The sequence below is a fragment of the Mugil cephalus genome, chromosome 21 (assembly GCF_022458985.1).
Source record: "Mugil cephalus isolate CIBA_MC_2020 chromosome 21, CIBA_Mcephalus_1.1, whole genome shotgun sequence".
Taxonomy (NCBI): domain Eukaryota; kingdom Metazoa; phylum Chordata; class Actinopteri; order Mugiliformes; family Mugilidae; genus Mugil; species Mugil cephalus.
Genome location: NC_061790.1, coordinates 21,045,445 through 21,064,143, shown reverse-complemented (window position 1 = coordinate 21,064,143; position 18,699 = coordinate 21,045,445). Strand labels below are relative to the sequence as shown.

Sequence of the window (18,699 nt, the reverse complement as noted above, 5' to 3'; positions counted from 1 at the left end):
AACCTTTCCTTGTCTTTGTGTACCTTCACCGAGTACACCTCAAGTTCCTGCTTTGGCACCATCAGGCTGCCATTCTTCTCTTTACTCAATAGCGACTTCACACATCTAAATGGATCCCTATAGAATGCTACTCTCGCCCGCTCTTTCCTTCTCCTATTTTCCTACTGCTCTCCTCCCTTCTTAATGTTGCCAGCCGCTCCTTCACACCCCCCTGTAAGCAATTAATGCCTTTCTTCTCCTCTTCTGTAGCCTTCTTCCACTGCTTCTTAAGCATTCTCCTTCTTCATATAAGTCCATCAATTTCCTGCTGGCGCCTAGACCTAGAAGTATTGTTTCTCACTAATGTTAAATCTTTCCTTACCATAATCGTAGATTATATCTCCCATCCTCTCCAACTTATTCTCTACTGTCCCTTTTAGTTCACCTAACGCTCTGGCCAAATCATTATTGATGTCCTCCCTCTTCCTAGTTTCAGCTGCGCCTTGCCACTTCACCCTTGGTTTCTGACCACTGATCTTCTCCCTTCTTGGCTGGCTACGCTCTTGTTCTGCCTCTGTGCTAGTACCTGCCTTAGGAAGAGGGGTATATGGACATTTTGAAATAATTTAACTGTAAAATTGACCGAAGTATTAATCATGTAGTGGCACATTTAATTGTATAAACATTCCTATCGATTATGTGCTGTTGAGAATTTCTTGACAGACTAGACATGGCAGTGTGTCTGGTAAGATCATAAAATCAGTAGTATATAATGTAAATAAGAAACTTCATCATTTATATATTTGACAACTTTTGCTGCTGATTAGAAACATGAATAAAATAATTGTTTCAGTGAGAAAAGGAGACTTCAGCAGTCCTGATTTCATCTTATGTAATAGTCTGTGTTATTTAGAGAGACGTTTTCTCGTCTGTCATTCTAAATGAAAGTATGTATGTACCAATAAAGTCATGTCAGTGAAAAACTGTTCTTACTGGAATGGTATGTATGTGCTGAGACGGTTTGCATTGTCTTTGCATATCACCAGCTCAATAGCTATACTGTGTAGGAGACCCAAAGGTGCCACCCTGATAAACTTCAGGCTCTCTGTCACGTTTTCATGCAAAATTCCACACAAGCACATACAGATACAAGCATACAGAAATTATCCTCAAACACACGTCTCAACCATGTCTCTCTAGACAAGTATTTAAAGTTTGTGTGTGTATGTGTGTGCATGTGACAAATCACATGACTCTCACATCTATACAGCAGGAGTCCCTTTGGAAATAGAGCAGTTTAAACATTAAAGAGGCTGTTGAACCAGAAGGGATGTTGAACTGGATCCTGCTCACTGTACTCTTACTGTGTGCTAAAATAACTAGTATATACCATAAAAATGTTCTAATGTTCCTTTTTTGGTTTGTTTTGGGGTTTTTTTACACAATTTGATACTTCGCTTAATTAGCTTAATGCAGCATGTTGCTCGAAACTACCATTAGCTAACTCTCCAGAGAATCTTTTTTTTCCCTCTAGATGCATGATGCCATCATTGTGTCATTTAAGGTTGTTTCCATTGTCAACATAACAGTATTATTATTTACCTATTAAGGGCATCAGCGGAACTGTGGACTGTAAGGATTCTTTCCCTGTCATATGCTGTGTGACCTGGATGAGTGCTTGACTGTTACAGTTACACCACTATCCAACTTCATGCTTACCTTAAAGGCAGGGTATGTCATTTATTTTTGGCTTTATTTTGTCCAAATTCAATAATAGTCTGTAATTTAAATGTTATGAGAGAACAATTGACTTCTGTGCCCCCGTGATGGTATTTTTCAACCTCTCACAGGCCTTTTTACGATATTGCTGTTTTGGGTGTCCTTATTGGTTACTCTTCATAAGTCCCATTGTAATGTTAGTGAAGGCTCAATGTTTTCATGCTGAAAAAGATTTTTTTTTACATACCCTGCTTTCTGCATGCATTTAAGGAATGGCTGGTTTTAGTTCCTAATTCTACAAATTCATGTAGACATTAGAAGGATGGATTATGCATGGGTCTGTCCCCATTGCCTTGATGCCTGCCATTGTACTATGTCATCCACAAGGAAAAGGGGGGTGGAAATAGTTTGATTGGAATGATCATGCTGGGCAGCTCAGTGACTCTGTGGTTAACACTGGCAACCTTTGCAAGGTGTACGCTGCCTCTTGCTGATGACAGCTGGGATTGGCTCCAGCAACTCTAGTGAGGATAAGTGGTTGTAGAAGATGAGATGAAATAAGAAAATGGAATGATCATTGTTGTGTCTGTTGTTGGGTCTTTCTTGAATTTCAACATAACAGTTTACCAGCTTATCATTTGAAAATGACAACATACTTTGGTTGTCAAAAAAAAATAAAATAAAAAATCAAAGCACTTCTGCAATGTTAAAATATTTAGTGATATGTAGTCATTATTAATCAGATAATATGCCGTAATAACACGAAATGGCTGATTTTTTTCCTGTCAAGATGGCACCTCTGTAAATGATTTTGTCTTTTAACATGCAGCTCTCAAACCTAAGATTTATACATTATTTAATTTAGCAGAATTTTAATGATAATATATTTGCCAGTCAAATAATGAACCAGAAGTCCTATAAGTTTTGATTCCAATTCAGATTTTGAAACTCAATACAATAACAGTATCAAGAAGAATAAAATGCAATACAAAAAGCCATTGAAACCAGTCAAATCTAAATTTTATTAATATTTTTATCATGAATAAATCCTACTACGGGTTTATTTTATGATCTGTGGTCCAATGTAACAGTTTTAAATGACCCAAAGACAAAAAAGAAACACAATATTAGTTAGAATACATTACAAACACCATTCACTTATTAATTTTGCAAATGAAATAAATTACCCTACACAAAAGCTATGTGTTTTCCAATTCCAAAAGAAGTTCAATGTCCAAGAAAATGTCAAAAGATGAGTGCAGGTCCAGTGTTCCAGGGATGAAGAAAATGCAAGTCTGGGGAAATGAGGGTAGGGGGAATTGTGTGACAGGGCTGAGGGTGAGGGTGTTCCAGATGTTGAGCCTACCACACCAGAGAGTGTAGCAGGACCTGTCCAGTGACGAGGGGATATCTTGGATCCACTTCACTCTAGATCAAGGGGATGGCTCACCATCGCTTCACTTCATTTAACTGGAACACGCAAAACAAAATCCAAAAAAACATAAACAAACAAAACAAAACAAAAAAACCTGACCTGTCAACAGACAGGGTCAGAGAAATATCATCAGATATTTAGTAACACAGTTGTCAATCTCAGTTACCATGGCAACAGTTACCATGACACAAAACACTATGCAGTACTGCACATCTTAGTTAAGCTGCTTCTTGAAAATAACCATTTTAACGTCTACTTTCTATAATATAAACATGAACCAATTCAATTGCAAAATAAAACAAAATACTTTACAAAACTTTGCTCCGACTACATGCTCTCTTTCTCTGCGTAGACTGACACTCACTCACACTCAAAGCTGTTCTGATCTGATGCATTCATGGGACATAAAAACATAGGAAACATTGGAACTGGACAAAACCGTACATACAGTTTTCCTATTAAACGAAACAATTAATAAAACATTCATTTCCTTTCCTTTTCTTTTTCTAATTTATTTATGTAGCCTAATATATTAAGGGGTTACATGTGGCATAACCTGGAAACTTTTACACAACTTTCTCAGGCTGGTGGTAGGAAAGGGTGTCAGTGTTTGCATTAAACAACATTGACTTTTATCACTGAGTCAACTTTCAGAAGAACAGGTTGAGTGAGGACAACTTACATCACAGTACCTGAATTGATATGCGTGTGTGTGTGCGCGTTTTTTTCACATCTACCATAAACAGAAAATTGCTTATTTCAGCATGCACACATGAAAACGTGGAAACATTCCCATATTTTGCCCACATGGCCCAGTCTTGCTGTTTTCCTGTTTGCTGCTGCAGCAACTGTTCCTCTGCTGCTGCCTTCTGCTGACATCTTGTGACCAGTAAGAATCTGCAGATACAACCTGTGATGGTCTGATACACCTTCAGGAGAACAGACTGCATCATCATCACTAGATAATTAACATCACATATAGTGCTTGAAAAAATGAACAAATTAGGATTATTGCATTGCCAATTTTCTCCAGTTTATTTTTTTTAAGCAAGCTCAATTTAATGTGTGTTTCTAATGTACCCAAATTTTAGCAAAGATGGTCATTACTGACCTAACACTAGTTTACCCAATTTATTCCCTTTTTTTCTTGCATTGTTGATGTTTTTGAACATTTGGTTCAAAAAGTTTATGATTTGATTTTAGACTTTTTGAAATCATCTCTCCTCTCCTCTCCTCTCCTCTCCTCTCCTCTCCTCTCCTCTCCTCTCCTCTCCTCTCCTCTCCTATCCTATCCTATCCTATCCTATCCTATCCTATCCTCACCTATCCTCACCTATCCTTACCTATCTCCAGGCAGCTTCAGGAGCTGCAGAGACAGAAGGAGATGGAGCGGGAGCGCCAGGAGAGAGAACGTCAGGAACAGGAGCGCCTGGAGCGAGAGATGTTAGAGAGGCAGGAGTGCGAACGTCAAGAACAAGAGCGTCAGGAGAGAGAGGCACAGATGGACAGGGAGCGACGGGATCAGGAGTACCAGGAGCAGCAGGAGCATGCTGAGCGTGAGCTGATGGAAAGGGAGCAGGCAGAAAGAGAGCAGCTGGAGAGGGAACAGCAGGAGCAGTTAGACAGAGAGCAGCAGGACTGGGAGAGAGGGAGACGTGTCTCCAATGCTGGTGAGTAATAAACTTTTTCACATATACTTGCACTTGCATACAGAAACGTTTGAAGGCCAGTGCTGAATACATACGTTTGCACGATTATATCTGAAATGTTCTTACCTAAATAATCGATACTCTGAGCTATAGATCAATACAGAATTTGTCTTCACAATGTTCTTAATCTTTTTTGACATGTGCTTTGGTAAAAAAGACTTGTTTCTGTTTAAACTGAAAGCTCTACAAATGCATAATTTAATAGTGGATAATACACATTTTAACAGGGAGTTAGTCTTTATACATTTCTTACCAAAATGCATCATTAAATTACGATATTTTCTTGTATTAACTTTGGAACATGTGATATTCATGTGTCCCAATTACATACCACATACTAACCATATAGTGTAGTGTAGTATATAATACAGTATTTTTTGTTGCAATTCAATACTTTTTGTATATATGCCACTCTTTATTCTTGTTATTTTTCTGCCCCTATGTTTACTGTTGCAAACTGCAATTTCCCCATTGTATGGCAAATAAAGGTTTTCTAATTCTAATTCTATTATATATTATATGCTGCATATGTCTTAGTGGATTTTTTTTCAGTCAGTATTTAAAAAACAAACAAATACATGCTTATCAGTAATAAATGGAAATCCTACCATGTACCATCCAAACTAAACTGTGACTTTAGACCTTTTGTCTTTTTATCGATAATGTAAGGGTGGTAATATTTTTACGTGTTCTCCTGTATTCACCATCATCTACATTACAATGTGAAGCATTACAATTGTTTCTTTCTAGCAGTGAGCAACTCCTTTTTTTTGCTTTCTTTGCTTTTTTTTAGTGCGCATATTTAACATAAATTTGCTTCCACTAAGTAGAAGAGATGGCATGGATACAGGGCATTGAAATATAGGAGATTAGATTTCATCTGAGTTATGAGATGTCATATCATTTTATTTGACCATTGTCTATATCTACTCTTGTTAGTGCTAAACTACAATAAGACATTAGGGGGAATTAATGTTAGTTCTTGCACGTGACCATAGAGAATAATATATTATTTTAGAAAGGGCATCACCAGTCTTGACCAGTAACAGAAACACAGCAGACACTCAACACCTACAAATAATCAATCAATTTGCAGACATGTAGGCTTGACACATGGGTGAGGGAGAACAATAAGATTTGCTGCCGGTTCTTCCCAAAGATTACCAGTATACTGGATATATTTTTAGTAACTCTAAAAATTGTGTGATGAATATCTGACGCTTAAAAAATAAACATTGATCTGGATGAACTTAGCTTTGTCCCGTTTTAAATGTGAGTAAATTTGTTTTCATTTTAGTGTAATTACCACTAAAATTAAGCAGCAGTAGGTGCCACAGGTGGAAGTATGTTTGCTTTGTACACATTCTCGACTGCTGTGGCAAGGTGACGTTTAGTATTTCTATAAGAAAGAAATTTGCTTAGTACCACGCTTGGCATGCCAGCATATGCATGCATAAACACACACAAAAACAGGTCAGCCAATTTACTTCAGTGGCACTGCTCAGATCCTAAAAATACTTCATCACGGAGAATGCTGGTGCGACCCCAAGGATGAATGTTTGTGTTGGTGTGTGTGCACATGCATGTAAAAACTCCAGGATAACTATCTAGCACAATAACATATAGAGAAATAATGGATCGCGCAGGAATTCAGGAGTTGTCAAACACACACGTTCTCTTTGAACAAATGAGTCTTGAGGGATGGAGGATGCAATTTGACATTTAATGCGTCAGAGATTACTTTTTATCTCTTATAACTGTGTATGTGAGCTGTCTTTTAAACCAGCTGAGTGATTGATCTGAAGTAATCAGTCAGTGAATCAACTGAAAAATGAACTCTGAGAACATGTGTATTACTGAAGTGGTGATCTAGTTTCAGGATCTGTGAAAGCCCTACCGCCTCACTGTTTTTTTTATTGTTTGTTTGTTTCAAATCAAATCAGTTTAACCAAACAAAAAAAAAAAAAAAAATGTGTGATTGCAATGATCTTGGCTTTAGTGCTTCTGAAGGAAATCTTTATTTAATAGCCAGATTTACCCTGAGCCATTTTCTGAACAGTTTTTCTTGGTGTCTTCCCTGTATAGGGCAACATACTGAATGAGTTCAGTTTTCTCACAGCTACAAAATTAAATTCAAAATATGAGAGTTGATTCTTTTCTGGGTTGTTTTTTCTTCTGCTTCTTCCAACATTTTACACATCTGCTTTACTCTGCGAGCGTGTTTGTTCTGGACCCAAATTGGCTTTACCTAATGCCTCGTCACAGTAGATAAGTAGGTTATTTAAGTCTGCACCTAGAATTTTTAAATATATCTTCTGAAAAGTGTTTTTTTTCCAAAATGAATATTAGTTGGCCACACATGCTCATTTTTAGATCTACTTAAGATAGTGGATCCAATAGATCATGTAGTTCCTTCTGTTCTGCCTTTTTTGTCAAGATGTCCTAAATGTCCAGTGGTCTGCCAACCGAGGAGCTTAGCTGCAACATGGCCTTATAGTTTTAATGTGTATGCATTTGCACTTAATATTTCTGTGCATGCATCCGATTCTCTGTGTAATCAGTGTTTTCTGCTTGTTTGTTGACTATTGTGGGATGGCAAAGCTTGGGGAATCTCTAGTCAACAAGCATTAGCTCCAGTTAGACAGGATAAATGGTAAATGTAGCATGAACAGCATAAAGAAGTGACAGAAGAGGGGAAGCAGGAGAAGAGTGAAGCAGTCTGACAGATCCATCACTTTACTTGTCTTGTGATTGTAAGCTATTCATGTGAATTCCAGTTCCTGCTGAGAGAGTCTGACCCAGTGGAGTCACATCAGGATTGTGGTGAATATGTGAGAGAGAAGGCTGGGGTGTAATGTGTGATTATGCACACATCTGTACATGATGAGACTGTAAGTGATTTAAGTGTGATTTAGGTGTGTCAGGTTCCCTTTGACTTATAGGAAATGCTGGCAGTGGAGTGAGAAGTGTAAATCTGTGAATCTGTTTAGTGAGTAACTGTGCCTATAAGACCGTGTAATTAATGCAATGATTTTTAATTGTGAATGAGGCTAAGTTATACTATTAATTGGAACGGTTTTATTTCCAATAGTAATGATTTTATAGTGTCTGATTGAAAACTGAGCAAAAATCTAGTCACAGCCTCCCAATAAATTTTATTGATGTGTGATAGATGGTAAACTCTTAGGCGTAATTGTCCTCCTAAGTCTATTCATTCTTTTCCTCTTCTTTCAGCAAAAACAGGACTCTATGCTTATGTTTTTTCACAAGGAGTATATATGTTCCTAAATTAAAAAAATAAATAAATAAGACACCAAGAAATTTAGGAACACTGTAAAAAATTAACAGTTTATTTTTAACAAAACCAATTACATATTTACAATTAATTATATACACATTTACAGCTTATTATATACATATTCAAAGTGTGTGAGTGTGTGTATGAGTATGTGCGTGTGTAAATTAAATGGAGAGGATGTCACTGGTCCAGTCCTTTTTATAGTTAAGCTGTCTGGCATGTTTCAAGGTATGCCAGTGGTCTACAGCAGGAGTATGATCAAATTTCTCGAAAGAAGGCCCTTCCAGGCTGATTCTTATCAGGTCTCATGCACTTCTTTATCCAAGACCCTTCTTTATCTTCAAGGCGGACAACCTGAAATGCAGCCTTGGGGGCATCCAAAACCCCTTAAATTAAAGGGAAAAAAATATATAAAAGTCTTTCAGCTTAACTAAATTCTATCCTTTATTACAGCTGCTAGGTTATGGCAAAAATCATAACTATGATTCGAGATCACGATTATTTAATATGAATAGTTTTTGGCTCATTTTTACATAAAGATTTTATAGTTTTCATGGTGCGTCATCATTCTGTTAGTTACCATGTTGGAGACAAATGAAGCACAAAGACTAAAGCAGATCATCGAAAACGGTGACTTATTGCTGTGTTTTTGGCTGTACCAATCGGGCACACTTTCCTTCCTTTCCAAACATTTGGAATTTTGAAGACTGCCAAAAGTTTGTGGTTAGTGAAGCAAAACCAGGATCCAGAGACAAAAGTCTGGACTTGGATATATGTATATATATTGACTTTCACATTTAACAGCGCATTTAATAGCCGGCTACAGTAGCAACACCATTCCTAAAATGTAGAGTTAAAACCTGTATTTCTCATTGTATTCCAAATAAAATAAAAAAGTCTGACTTTTATCAAAAGGATGGCCTAGATTGGGTGCCATCTGTTGGAATGACAGGTCAGCAGAGGTCACTCAAAGAAACAAGTCAGTAATGACATGCGGTAGCTTAATATTAATTTTATTATTATCATTCCACTATATTACATTTGTTTTTAAATTTGAATGGTCTGGGTCTGTGAATGTGCATTGTCCATCTAGAGCCCTTAGGTCAGCTGACCAGATGGTCCTGGATGTTCCTCCTTCCATTTTTAAAACAAGCAATTGAGCATTTGCAGTGACGGCTCCCACACTGTAGAACACTTTGCCTTTTTCTGTCAGATCTGCAACTAGCCTTCCCACTTTTAAAACCCACCTTAAGACCCACCTTTTTACCCTAGCCTTTGGCTGAGAGAGTCACCTGTTTTGATCTTTTATTTGTATTTATTTTACTGTTGTTTTTTTTTTACTATTTAGTTTTTTTTTTGTTGTTGTTGATTATTTTATTCTGTTAAGCGTTTTGGTTCAATTCAATTCAATTCAATTCCGTTTTATTTATATAGCGCCAATAACAATACAAATGGTCTCAAGACGCTTCACAAAAACCAGCCTGCAACCTCCAGAGCAAGCCTGAGGGCGACGGTGGCAAGGAAAAACTCCCTTTTAACAGGAAGAAACCTTGAGCAGAACCCAGCTCATATTGAGGGACCCATCTGCCGAAGGCCAGCTGGTTAGAAACAGAGAAGATAGAGAGAAAAGAAGAGCAGGAGAAACAAGATAAACAAACTTCTGTCATAGATACATACATCAAGCGGAAGGAAACATGTAGGGTCTAGTAATATAACACATAGCTGATGATCTGTGACAGTTTGTGAGTATAACAGGAATTATGGGCAGGTTGGTGAATTGTTCATCTAGGTAGGAGTGGACAACTGGAGGAGGCCATGATGACTGGGGCAGATGTAGTTTATGGAGCTCCACAGGTCTGATACACAGCACTCCAGACCATGAAGACTGGGTTGGTTGATGAGGCCACGGCAGCAGATGTAGCTTAGAACTCCACAGGAGACCCTCACAAGATGATGGAGGGGGAGGGGAGCGGAGGGGAGAGAGTAAGACACAGTGGTTAGTAAATTATAAGAGATAGAAAATAAAATGATAAGATATCAGAGGACAGGAGCCAGAGAAGAAAGAGGAGAGGACATGTCCTCAGTGCATCGTCCCCCTGCAGCCTAGGCCTATAGCAGAATAACTAAGGGATGGTTAAGTCCAGCCCTAGCTATAAGCTTTTTCAAAAAGGAAAGTCTTAAGCCTGACCTTAAACGTAGAGACTGTGTCTGCCTCCCGAACCCAAACTGGGAGCGGTTCCATAGGAGAGGAGCCTGATAGCTGAAGGCTCTACCTCCCATTCTACTTTTAGAAACTCTAGGAACCACAAGTAGACCTGCACTTAGAGATCGTAGTGATCTGTTGGGACAGTATGGTACTATGAGGTCTTTCAAATATGATGGAGCTAGGCCTTTCAGGGCCTTGTATGTAAGGAGGAGGATTTTAAATTCAATTCTAGATTTTAAAGGGAGCCAATGAAGAGAAGCTAATACTGGAGTAATATGATCTCTCTTGCTAATTCCTGTCAGTGCTCTTGCTGCAGCGTTTTGAATCAATTGGAGGCTTTTTAAAGAGCTACTTGGACAGCCAGACAGTAACGAGTTACAATAATCCAGCCTGGACACAAATGCATGAACTAGTTTTTCCGCATCACTCTGAGAAAGGATGCTCCTAATTTTGATGATATTACGAAGGTGGAAGAAAGCAGTCCTGGTCACCTGCTTTATGTGAGAATTAAAGGACATATCCTGGTCAAATATAACACCAAGGTTTTTCACAGCAGTACTGGAGGCCAAGGTAATGCCATCCAACAAAAGCAGGTGATTAGATAATGAATCTCTGACATGTTTAGAGCCAAATACGATAACTTCAGTTTTGTCTGAGTTTATAAGCCTTTATGTCTTCAAGGCATGCTTGGAGTTTAACCAGCTGATTAGTTTCATCTGGTTTCATAGATAGATATAGCTGGGTATCATCTGCGTAGCAACGGAAGTTTATTCCGTGCTTTCTAATAATATTGCCTAAGGGAAGCATGTATAATGTAAATAATATTGGTCCTAGCACAGAACCCTGAGGAACTCCATAGCTTACTTTGGTATATATAGAAGAGTTGTTGTTTACATGGACAAACTGAAATCTGTCTGGCAGATATGATTCAAACCACCCTAATGCAATTCCTGTAATCCTGATCACACTTTCAAGTCTCTGTAGTAGAATACTGTGATCAATAGTGTCAAATGCATGACTGAGCTCTAGCAGGACATGTATAGAGACAAGTCCATCGTCTGAAGCCATGAGGAGATCATTGGTGACTTTAACCAGAGCTGTTTCTGTGCTATGGTTGTCAAAAGTGACATTGACATTAATCAATTAATGTCACAATTGATTAAGCTGCCGCTATCAACATTTCAATTACCTGACAAGAAATGGATTGAACAAATTTGGATGTGGACTGCCTCCTTTCCTCTGATAACCTTTGGCATTGTTTTCCCTGATTTGTTCACTATGTTTAGCAGTCTGTATAAATCCAAATGTTTTTCACGGGTTGCCCGATTGGTACAGCCAAGAACAGAGCAATAATTCACCATTTTCCACAATCTACTTCAGTCCATGCACTTTGTTTACCTTGCAGAGTGCCTCCAACATGGTGTCTTCCAGACTGATGACACGCTGTCAAAACCGTGGATCATTAAAATCTGTCTAAGTCTAAGAATCCATCAAAAATGTATTACTAAACAAATAGTGTTACTTGTGGTTTTTAGGAGTGTTTCTTTTATGTGCAACTAAACTACTGTGACCACCGTGTGCAGATCGATGAAAACATCATGTGACTGATGTTTTTCATCAGACTAATGACTAATCAGCAGTAGTTGCTATTGTTTCTACACTTTTATTATTAAAGCAACAGCTTGATTTGGAACGTTTGTGGGGTCATATCAACTTTTGCTGTTGTGTTAGCCTTATAGTAGGCGTCTCCAAGGTTTTCCAGCTGTTTCGAATTTGTTCCACGCTTCGGTCTATCCCGGCTTCAATGAATTTTTGATGGACCTTTAAATCAGTTCAGTAGTTGTTATTAAAAACAAGCTCTCCGTGGCACCGCAGACTGTCACTTGAACGTCATAGCGCATTTACATCAAAACAAAATGGAGCCTGACTTCATTCTGATTCACCGTTTACATGACTTTCCATCGGTTTGGAAAAAGGAATATTCTACCCCAGTGAAACTGAAAGACATCTCATTTCATTAGGCTTCACTGGGGTTTGGGCTTCTAAACCGTTTGTAAACAGGATATTTGGCTCCATGTAAACCCAGCCAGTTGACCTGAAACTTATAAGCGATTTTTAGGGGCAAATGCGAGTGAATTACTTGCACTGTAGAGCCCTGAAACAGGTCTGTGAAAGCTTGGTGTCTTCAACTCTGTCCACAACGCTAACACCTGTCTGCTAACACACTAATTCACCTCAACCTAAGAAACTACACACAACCTGAAATAAAATCTTTAGGTTTAGTTCTGTGCTGGTTTTCCTGCTTCATCTGCCCCTTCTCTTTTTTTCCTCCCTCCCTCCTTTCTTCTCTCTCTCTCCTGTCGGGCTGTCTGTCCCTACTGTGTGCACAATTTCTTCTTCTTTCCTGCCATATTTTCCTTCCTTCTGTCCCGTCTTGTCCTTGACCTTGGTTTTGTCCACTTGGCATGGCGCATATTCAGCCTTTGAAAGTGCGCTATACACTCCCACGCCTCAGGAGTACGGCAAGACATCCTCACAACCTGTATCTCCAGCCACACCCACTTACCCAGCTCCTGGGATGCCATCACCCTCCTCCACAACACCACCAACCCCACCACTCAGGCACTCAGCCTCCCGATTTGCCACCTCCCTTAGTTCTGCCTTCCACCCTGTCCTGCCTCACTACGCCACCGTTCCGAGGCGACAACAGGCCTTTCCTCAAGCTCCGCCCCCTGCTCCAGCCTCCTCCCCAGTTCCTCCCCCTCCACCCAAGTCTGTAGTGTTGTCCACTTGCAACTTTACTCCGTTGCCCCCCTCACCCCCTGTAATGATAAGCAGTCCCCCAGGGAAGGCCACAGGTCCACGGCCCCTCATCCCCATTGCTGCACCTTCCCCGCTCACCCAAAAGCCTCCGTCGCCGTCCCTCAACGGGCCGCCCATGTTCCCTGCACCATCTCCTGTGACCATCCCACACAGCCACATCCCTCTCGGAATTGCTTGCCCAACACCACCTCCACCACCAACCCCTCCTCCTCTTCCCTCCCCCATAGCTCCCCCTGCGTCTTCCCCCTCCGTCTCATATCCCCCCTCCTCATCCCAGGCTCCCGGTGTGCCCTCTCCCTTCACAGTGCCCCCTGCTGCTGCAGCCGCTGCCACCTCTGCCTCTGCTGAGCACCTCTCCCTTCCTGTGGGCCTGAGCCTGTCGGGGCAGGGGAAGCCGGACACAGCTGCAGGCCCAGAGCCCCAGTCGGCTCAAGGGGGCTCCTTCTTTCAGCCCCAGGGTAAGGCCTCCAATTCGGTCTTTGCTCTGTCTTTCTCACTGCCTCTCACCCCTCTGTCTTTCACTGCTTCCAACTCACACACTAATGTCTGAGCACTACTGGGTCTGTTACCTTGTTGCTGAACTGGCCACAGGACAGAGTGAATCCCATAATACACACTGAAATGTTCCTTTCTGTGGCCCTGTTGCTTATTTGTTTAATCTCAAGCAACAGAATCTGATCACAGTTTCTGAAACAGCTGTTATGGTAACTATTGTGGGATCTCCCAGTGTAGGAGTCACTGTTGCTCCAACTTGTCTAACATCTTTGTCAATCTCATGAACTCAATCTATGCCCATTTGCTTCCTGCTGAAAGGTCTAGCTGTCTGACTGGTCATTGGATATGAACTATGTCTAGTCATTCAGCATAGCATGTCTGTTACTTTGATAGGAATGTGTCATTATATGGATACAGGTTATTGACTGAAGGCTGTACAACACCACTCTCTTCCTTATATACTGTACTGGCAATCCAATCCATTTTTCTGATAAACTTCTGAAACGTCTGTGATTCTGACATTTAATTCTTATTTGATTTTTCAGTGTGTATTCCTGATCAGTCAGACTAATTTAAGGCCCCCTTCCTGTATCCACTCACAATATGATGCTTTCAATTTATTAGCCAATGTTTGTACTATTTTGTTTAAATAATCATTGCATGGGGATTTTTATTTTTTTTTGGAATTCAACATTTTGCTGACATTTATTTTTTAATGGAATTGGCAAATAGTCTTGCTTATATATTCGCTCACACAAGCACACACCAGTGCCATGCTCTGTGAGCAACTGGGGCTTCAGTGTTTTACTCAAGGACACTTTGGCATACGGCAACCCTTTGGTTCATGGACATTCTGCTCTACCTACTGAGCCACAGCAGCACAAATGTATGTTTACCAGAAAATACTTGCTGTAATCAATTTTTTTCACTTGAAACTTCTGCAATATTGGCATTCCGTCTTTATTCATAGAATTTTTTAAATACATGTTTTACAAGACATTCAACTGTCTTTCCCTACATTTGAAATTTGTATAATTTAACTCATAAGATAACCTAAGCTTTATCTTTATATGGAAATGCAACAGTGCTCTACTGACCTACATCCTGTGGCCTTTGTCACAGGACGCATTGTGATGAACTTTCACCTAACTCACACCAATTGGTTTGAAGAGACTGGACCGCTCATTTAATATTGATCACAGCTCAGCATGTTTCCATTCAGTGGTAGATTATTGACCACGTATTCAGGCCCATGATGAGACCTGCATTATTATACTTGTAATTATCACTAATGAGGTAAAAATTATTTAGTTATAAGGAGCCTAGTGGAAAAAAATGTTTAGAATTAGTAGACAGAAACATGAAAATGTATTCTGAAATCTACGAATTAACGCTTCTGTCAGATTAGCGAATTGAATGAACCTAGATACTACTTCTGCCCAAGTTCCTGTCATTATTGTGTGTGTGAGCTTGTTCAGACCAGCTTCCCAAGATCTGATCTGGGAAATCTGATCACATAAAATACTGGCGTGAACACCTCCGGGACGCATTAAATCACATTTGAGAGATCCCATCTCTGACCACATTTTTGATAGTGGTGTCAGCGTGTTTGGTAATTCTTCTGGAGGAAAAGCTTAAATGACTTCTTGCTGTCTATTTCAACTATTTATTGAAATTGAAATATAAAAATACATGCACATGGACCTTGTCTGTTCAGCTTACCTTGGCTAGAAAAGGATGATTTTCAGTAGTTTCACAGAATTATATTAGTTTCAACAAAATGAATATGATTGATTGGCTACCGGTGGGGAGGAGTCGTGGTTTAGACTTAACTCTCCCATCGTTGGTGGACGGGTCGGTCCGGGCCTCTAGCCACTCTGGTCCTCCAATCCCCTGGGACAGTGGCTTAGAAAGTAAGAGAAAGTCCTTCCTACCTGGTACCCCTGACATAGGCCTCACATCTCCCTCACGCTCATCCTCCTCGACCCTTGTTGGTGTGTGTATGATTTATCCCCCCTCCCTCCAGCAGAACCGACCCACGCCTCCATGGGGCCCTAAGCAAAATTTCATTTTGGGGACCCCTATTTCTGCCAGTAATATTGTTGATTGTGCACACACCTACTATAAACATATCGCAGCTCTGGTTATCTTATTGTCAGTCTGACATGTTTTTACACAGGTATGTGTTACATGCTGAGATTATACTGTTGTCTCAGGTGTAATGAAGTTTATTTTTGTTGCAACTCGACAGTAAGCACAGTCAACACTACTCTGAATCAGTTAAAATATACAATCATCATTTTTTGCAATGTGATTTATAGTGAAAGAACAGCAATAAAGTGCAGTCTTTCTTGTGCAGTGGAAGATCTCAAGTAGTTCTTTATTAATTTGAGCTTGGAAAAGTTTCACTGCAGATGGATCAGTACAGACTATCCGCAGAGTGGACACAGTGTACAGTACAAGGGACAGTGGGTACAGAGGACGGGGAAGTGAGACAGAACTCTGAAGATGGAGATGCACCTAAGATGAAAAACATACATACACATACACACATATAATGAGATACTTTTTCTAAATCAATTTCCCTTTGGGGATAATTCTTCTTATACTTAGAAATTAAATGTATACTGTCTTTCCCTCACCTGATGTATTACACACAGTTGAGCCTGGGGATGGACTGGTACTGGGCTGATTCTGTGCCTCCAAGTATTTAAACCTTCCTGAGGAAGTTTCACATAACATAATATTTATTTACTCATTTAATTACTTACTTATCCACGCTCTCTCATAGCCAGACCAATGACAGCTCATACCGTCTTGCCCCCCGCCTACACCCTGGAACATCCAGGGGTAGGGAGATGTTATTATTAGTATTACAAAAACATTAAATTGATATTGCTTAATGCTTATTATTTTTTATTCGTTCGTTTGATCATCACTATTATTATCACAAGGTCTGTAACTATCATTAATACTGTCTTAAATTTCTTAAATATCACTATTGTCATAATCATCTGTGGAACAATGCAACTAATACACAAGCACACATACACACACACACACACATACATCACCATAAATATTGTTATCCTCCGTCTTTGTTTGTTTGTTTGTTTGTTTTGTTTTGTTTTTTTGCCTTTGTTTTGTCTGTCCATGTCGCAGCACCAGAACTGTATTGTCACTGTCACTGTCTCATCAAAAAGCAAACAAAAAAACAGTGTCAGTATTTACAAAAGTAGTTGGCAAAACAATGTCCAAGATAATCCAGTTGTTTCACCAGTTGCATAGCAACAGTGGCATGGATCATGTCACATGGTGTTTCCTTGTCCGCTGAGGGAGGGATGTAAACTCCAAAACCCAGGACGGGCACAGATGCACTGTGGTCCGAATGTGCCCAGGTCCAAAATTTATTTATATAGCGCCAATAACAATACAAATCGTCTCAAGACGCTTCACAAAAACCAGCCTGCAACCTCCAGAGCAAGCCTGAGGGCGACGGTGGCAAGGAAAAACTCCCTTTGAACAGGAAGAAACCTTGAGCCAGCCGGGTAGAAACAGAGAAGATAGAGAGAAAAGAAGAGCAGGAGAAACAAGATAAACAAACTTCTGTCATAGAAACATACATCAAGCGGAAGGAAACATGTAGGGTCTAGTAATATAACACATAGCTGATGATCTGTGACAGTTTGTGAGTATAACAGGAATCATGGGCAGGTTGGTGAATTGTTCATCTAGGTAGGAGTGGACAACTGGAGGAGGCCATGATGACTGGGGCAGATGCAGTTTATGGAGCTCCACAGGTCTGATACACAGCACTCCAGACCATGAAAACTGGGCTGGTTGATGAGGCCACGGCAGCAAATGTAGCTTAGAGCTCCACAGGTCAGATATTCAGCACTCCAGACCAGAGACCCTCACAAGATGATGGAGGGGGAGGGGAGCGGGGGGGGGGAGAGTAAGACACAGTGGTTAGTAAATTATAAGAGATAGCAAATAAAATGATAAGATATTAGAGGACAGGAGCCAGAGAAGAAAGAGGAGAGGACATGTCCTCAGTGCATCGTCCCCCTGCAGCCTAGGCCTATAGCAGCATAACTAAGGGATGGTTAAGTCCAGCCCTAGCTATAAGCTTTTTCAAAAAGGAAAGTCTTAAGCCTGACCTTAAACGTAGAGACTGTGTCTGCCTCCTGAACCCAAACTGGGAGCTGGTTCCATAGGAGAGGAACCTGATAGCTGAAGGCTCTACCTCCCATTCTACTTTTAGAAACTCTAGGAACCACAAGCAGACCTGCACTTAGAGATCGTAGTGATCTGTTGGGACAGTATGGTACTATGAGGTCTTTCATATATGATGGAGCTAGGCCTTTCAGGGCCTTGTATGTAAGGAGGAGGATTTTAAATTCAATTCTAGATTTTAAAGGGAGCCAATGAAGAGAAGCTAATACTGTACTGTACTGTACTGTACTGAGTAATATGATCTCTCTTGCTAATTCCTGTCAGTGCTCTTGCTGCAGTGTTTTGAATCAATTGGAGGCTTTTTAAAGAGCTACTTGGACAGCCAGACAGTAACGAGTTACAATAATCCAGCCTGGAAGACACAAATGCATGAACTAGTTTTTCCGCATCACTCTGAGAAATGATGCTCCTAATTTTGATGATATTACGAAGGTGAAAGAAAGCAGTCCTGGTCACCTGCTTTATGTGAGAATAGAAGGACATATCCTGGTCAAATATAACACCAAGGTTTTTCACAGTAGTACTGGGGGCCAAGGTTATGCCATCCAACAAAAGCAGGTGATTAGATAATGAATCTCTGACATGTTTAGAGCCAAATATGATAACTTCAGTTTTGTCTGAGTTTAAAAGTGGAAAATTACAGGTCATCCAAGCTTTTATGTCTTTAAGGCATGCTTGGAGTTTAACCAGCGGATTAGTTTCATCTTGTTTCATGGATAAATATAGCTAGGTATCATCTGCGTAGCAATGGAAGTTTATGCCGTGCTTTCTAATAATATTGCCTAAGGGAAGCATGTAT

General features: G+C 40.0%; 1 protein-coding gene across 8 annotated transcripts in view; it reads left to right on the top strand.

Moving 5' to 3' along the window:
- Nucleotides 1–18,699, top strand: part of enah (ENAH actin regulator) — a 160,417-nt gene that overhangs the window by 127,703 nt on the left and 14,015 nt on the right. For 4 of the 8 annotated variants that reach the window (XM_047574484.1, XM_047574483.1, XM_047574482.1 and 1 more), the window contains exons 5-6: nt 4,487–4,803; nt 12,827–13,627. In XM_047574484.1, the coding sequence (XP_047430440.1) occupies nt 4,487–4,803; nt 12,827–13,627 (1,118 nt within the window). The remainder of the gene's footprint in view (nt 1–4,486; nt 4,804–12,826; nt 13,628–18,699) is intronic. The other 4 variants (XM_047574486.1, XM_047574489.1, XM_047574487.1 and 1 more) reach the window with 2 other exon arrangements.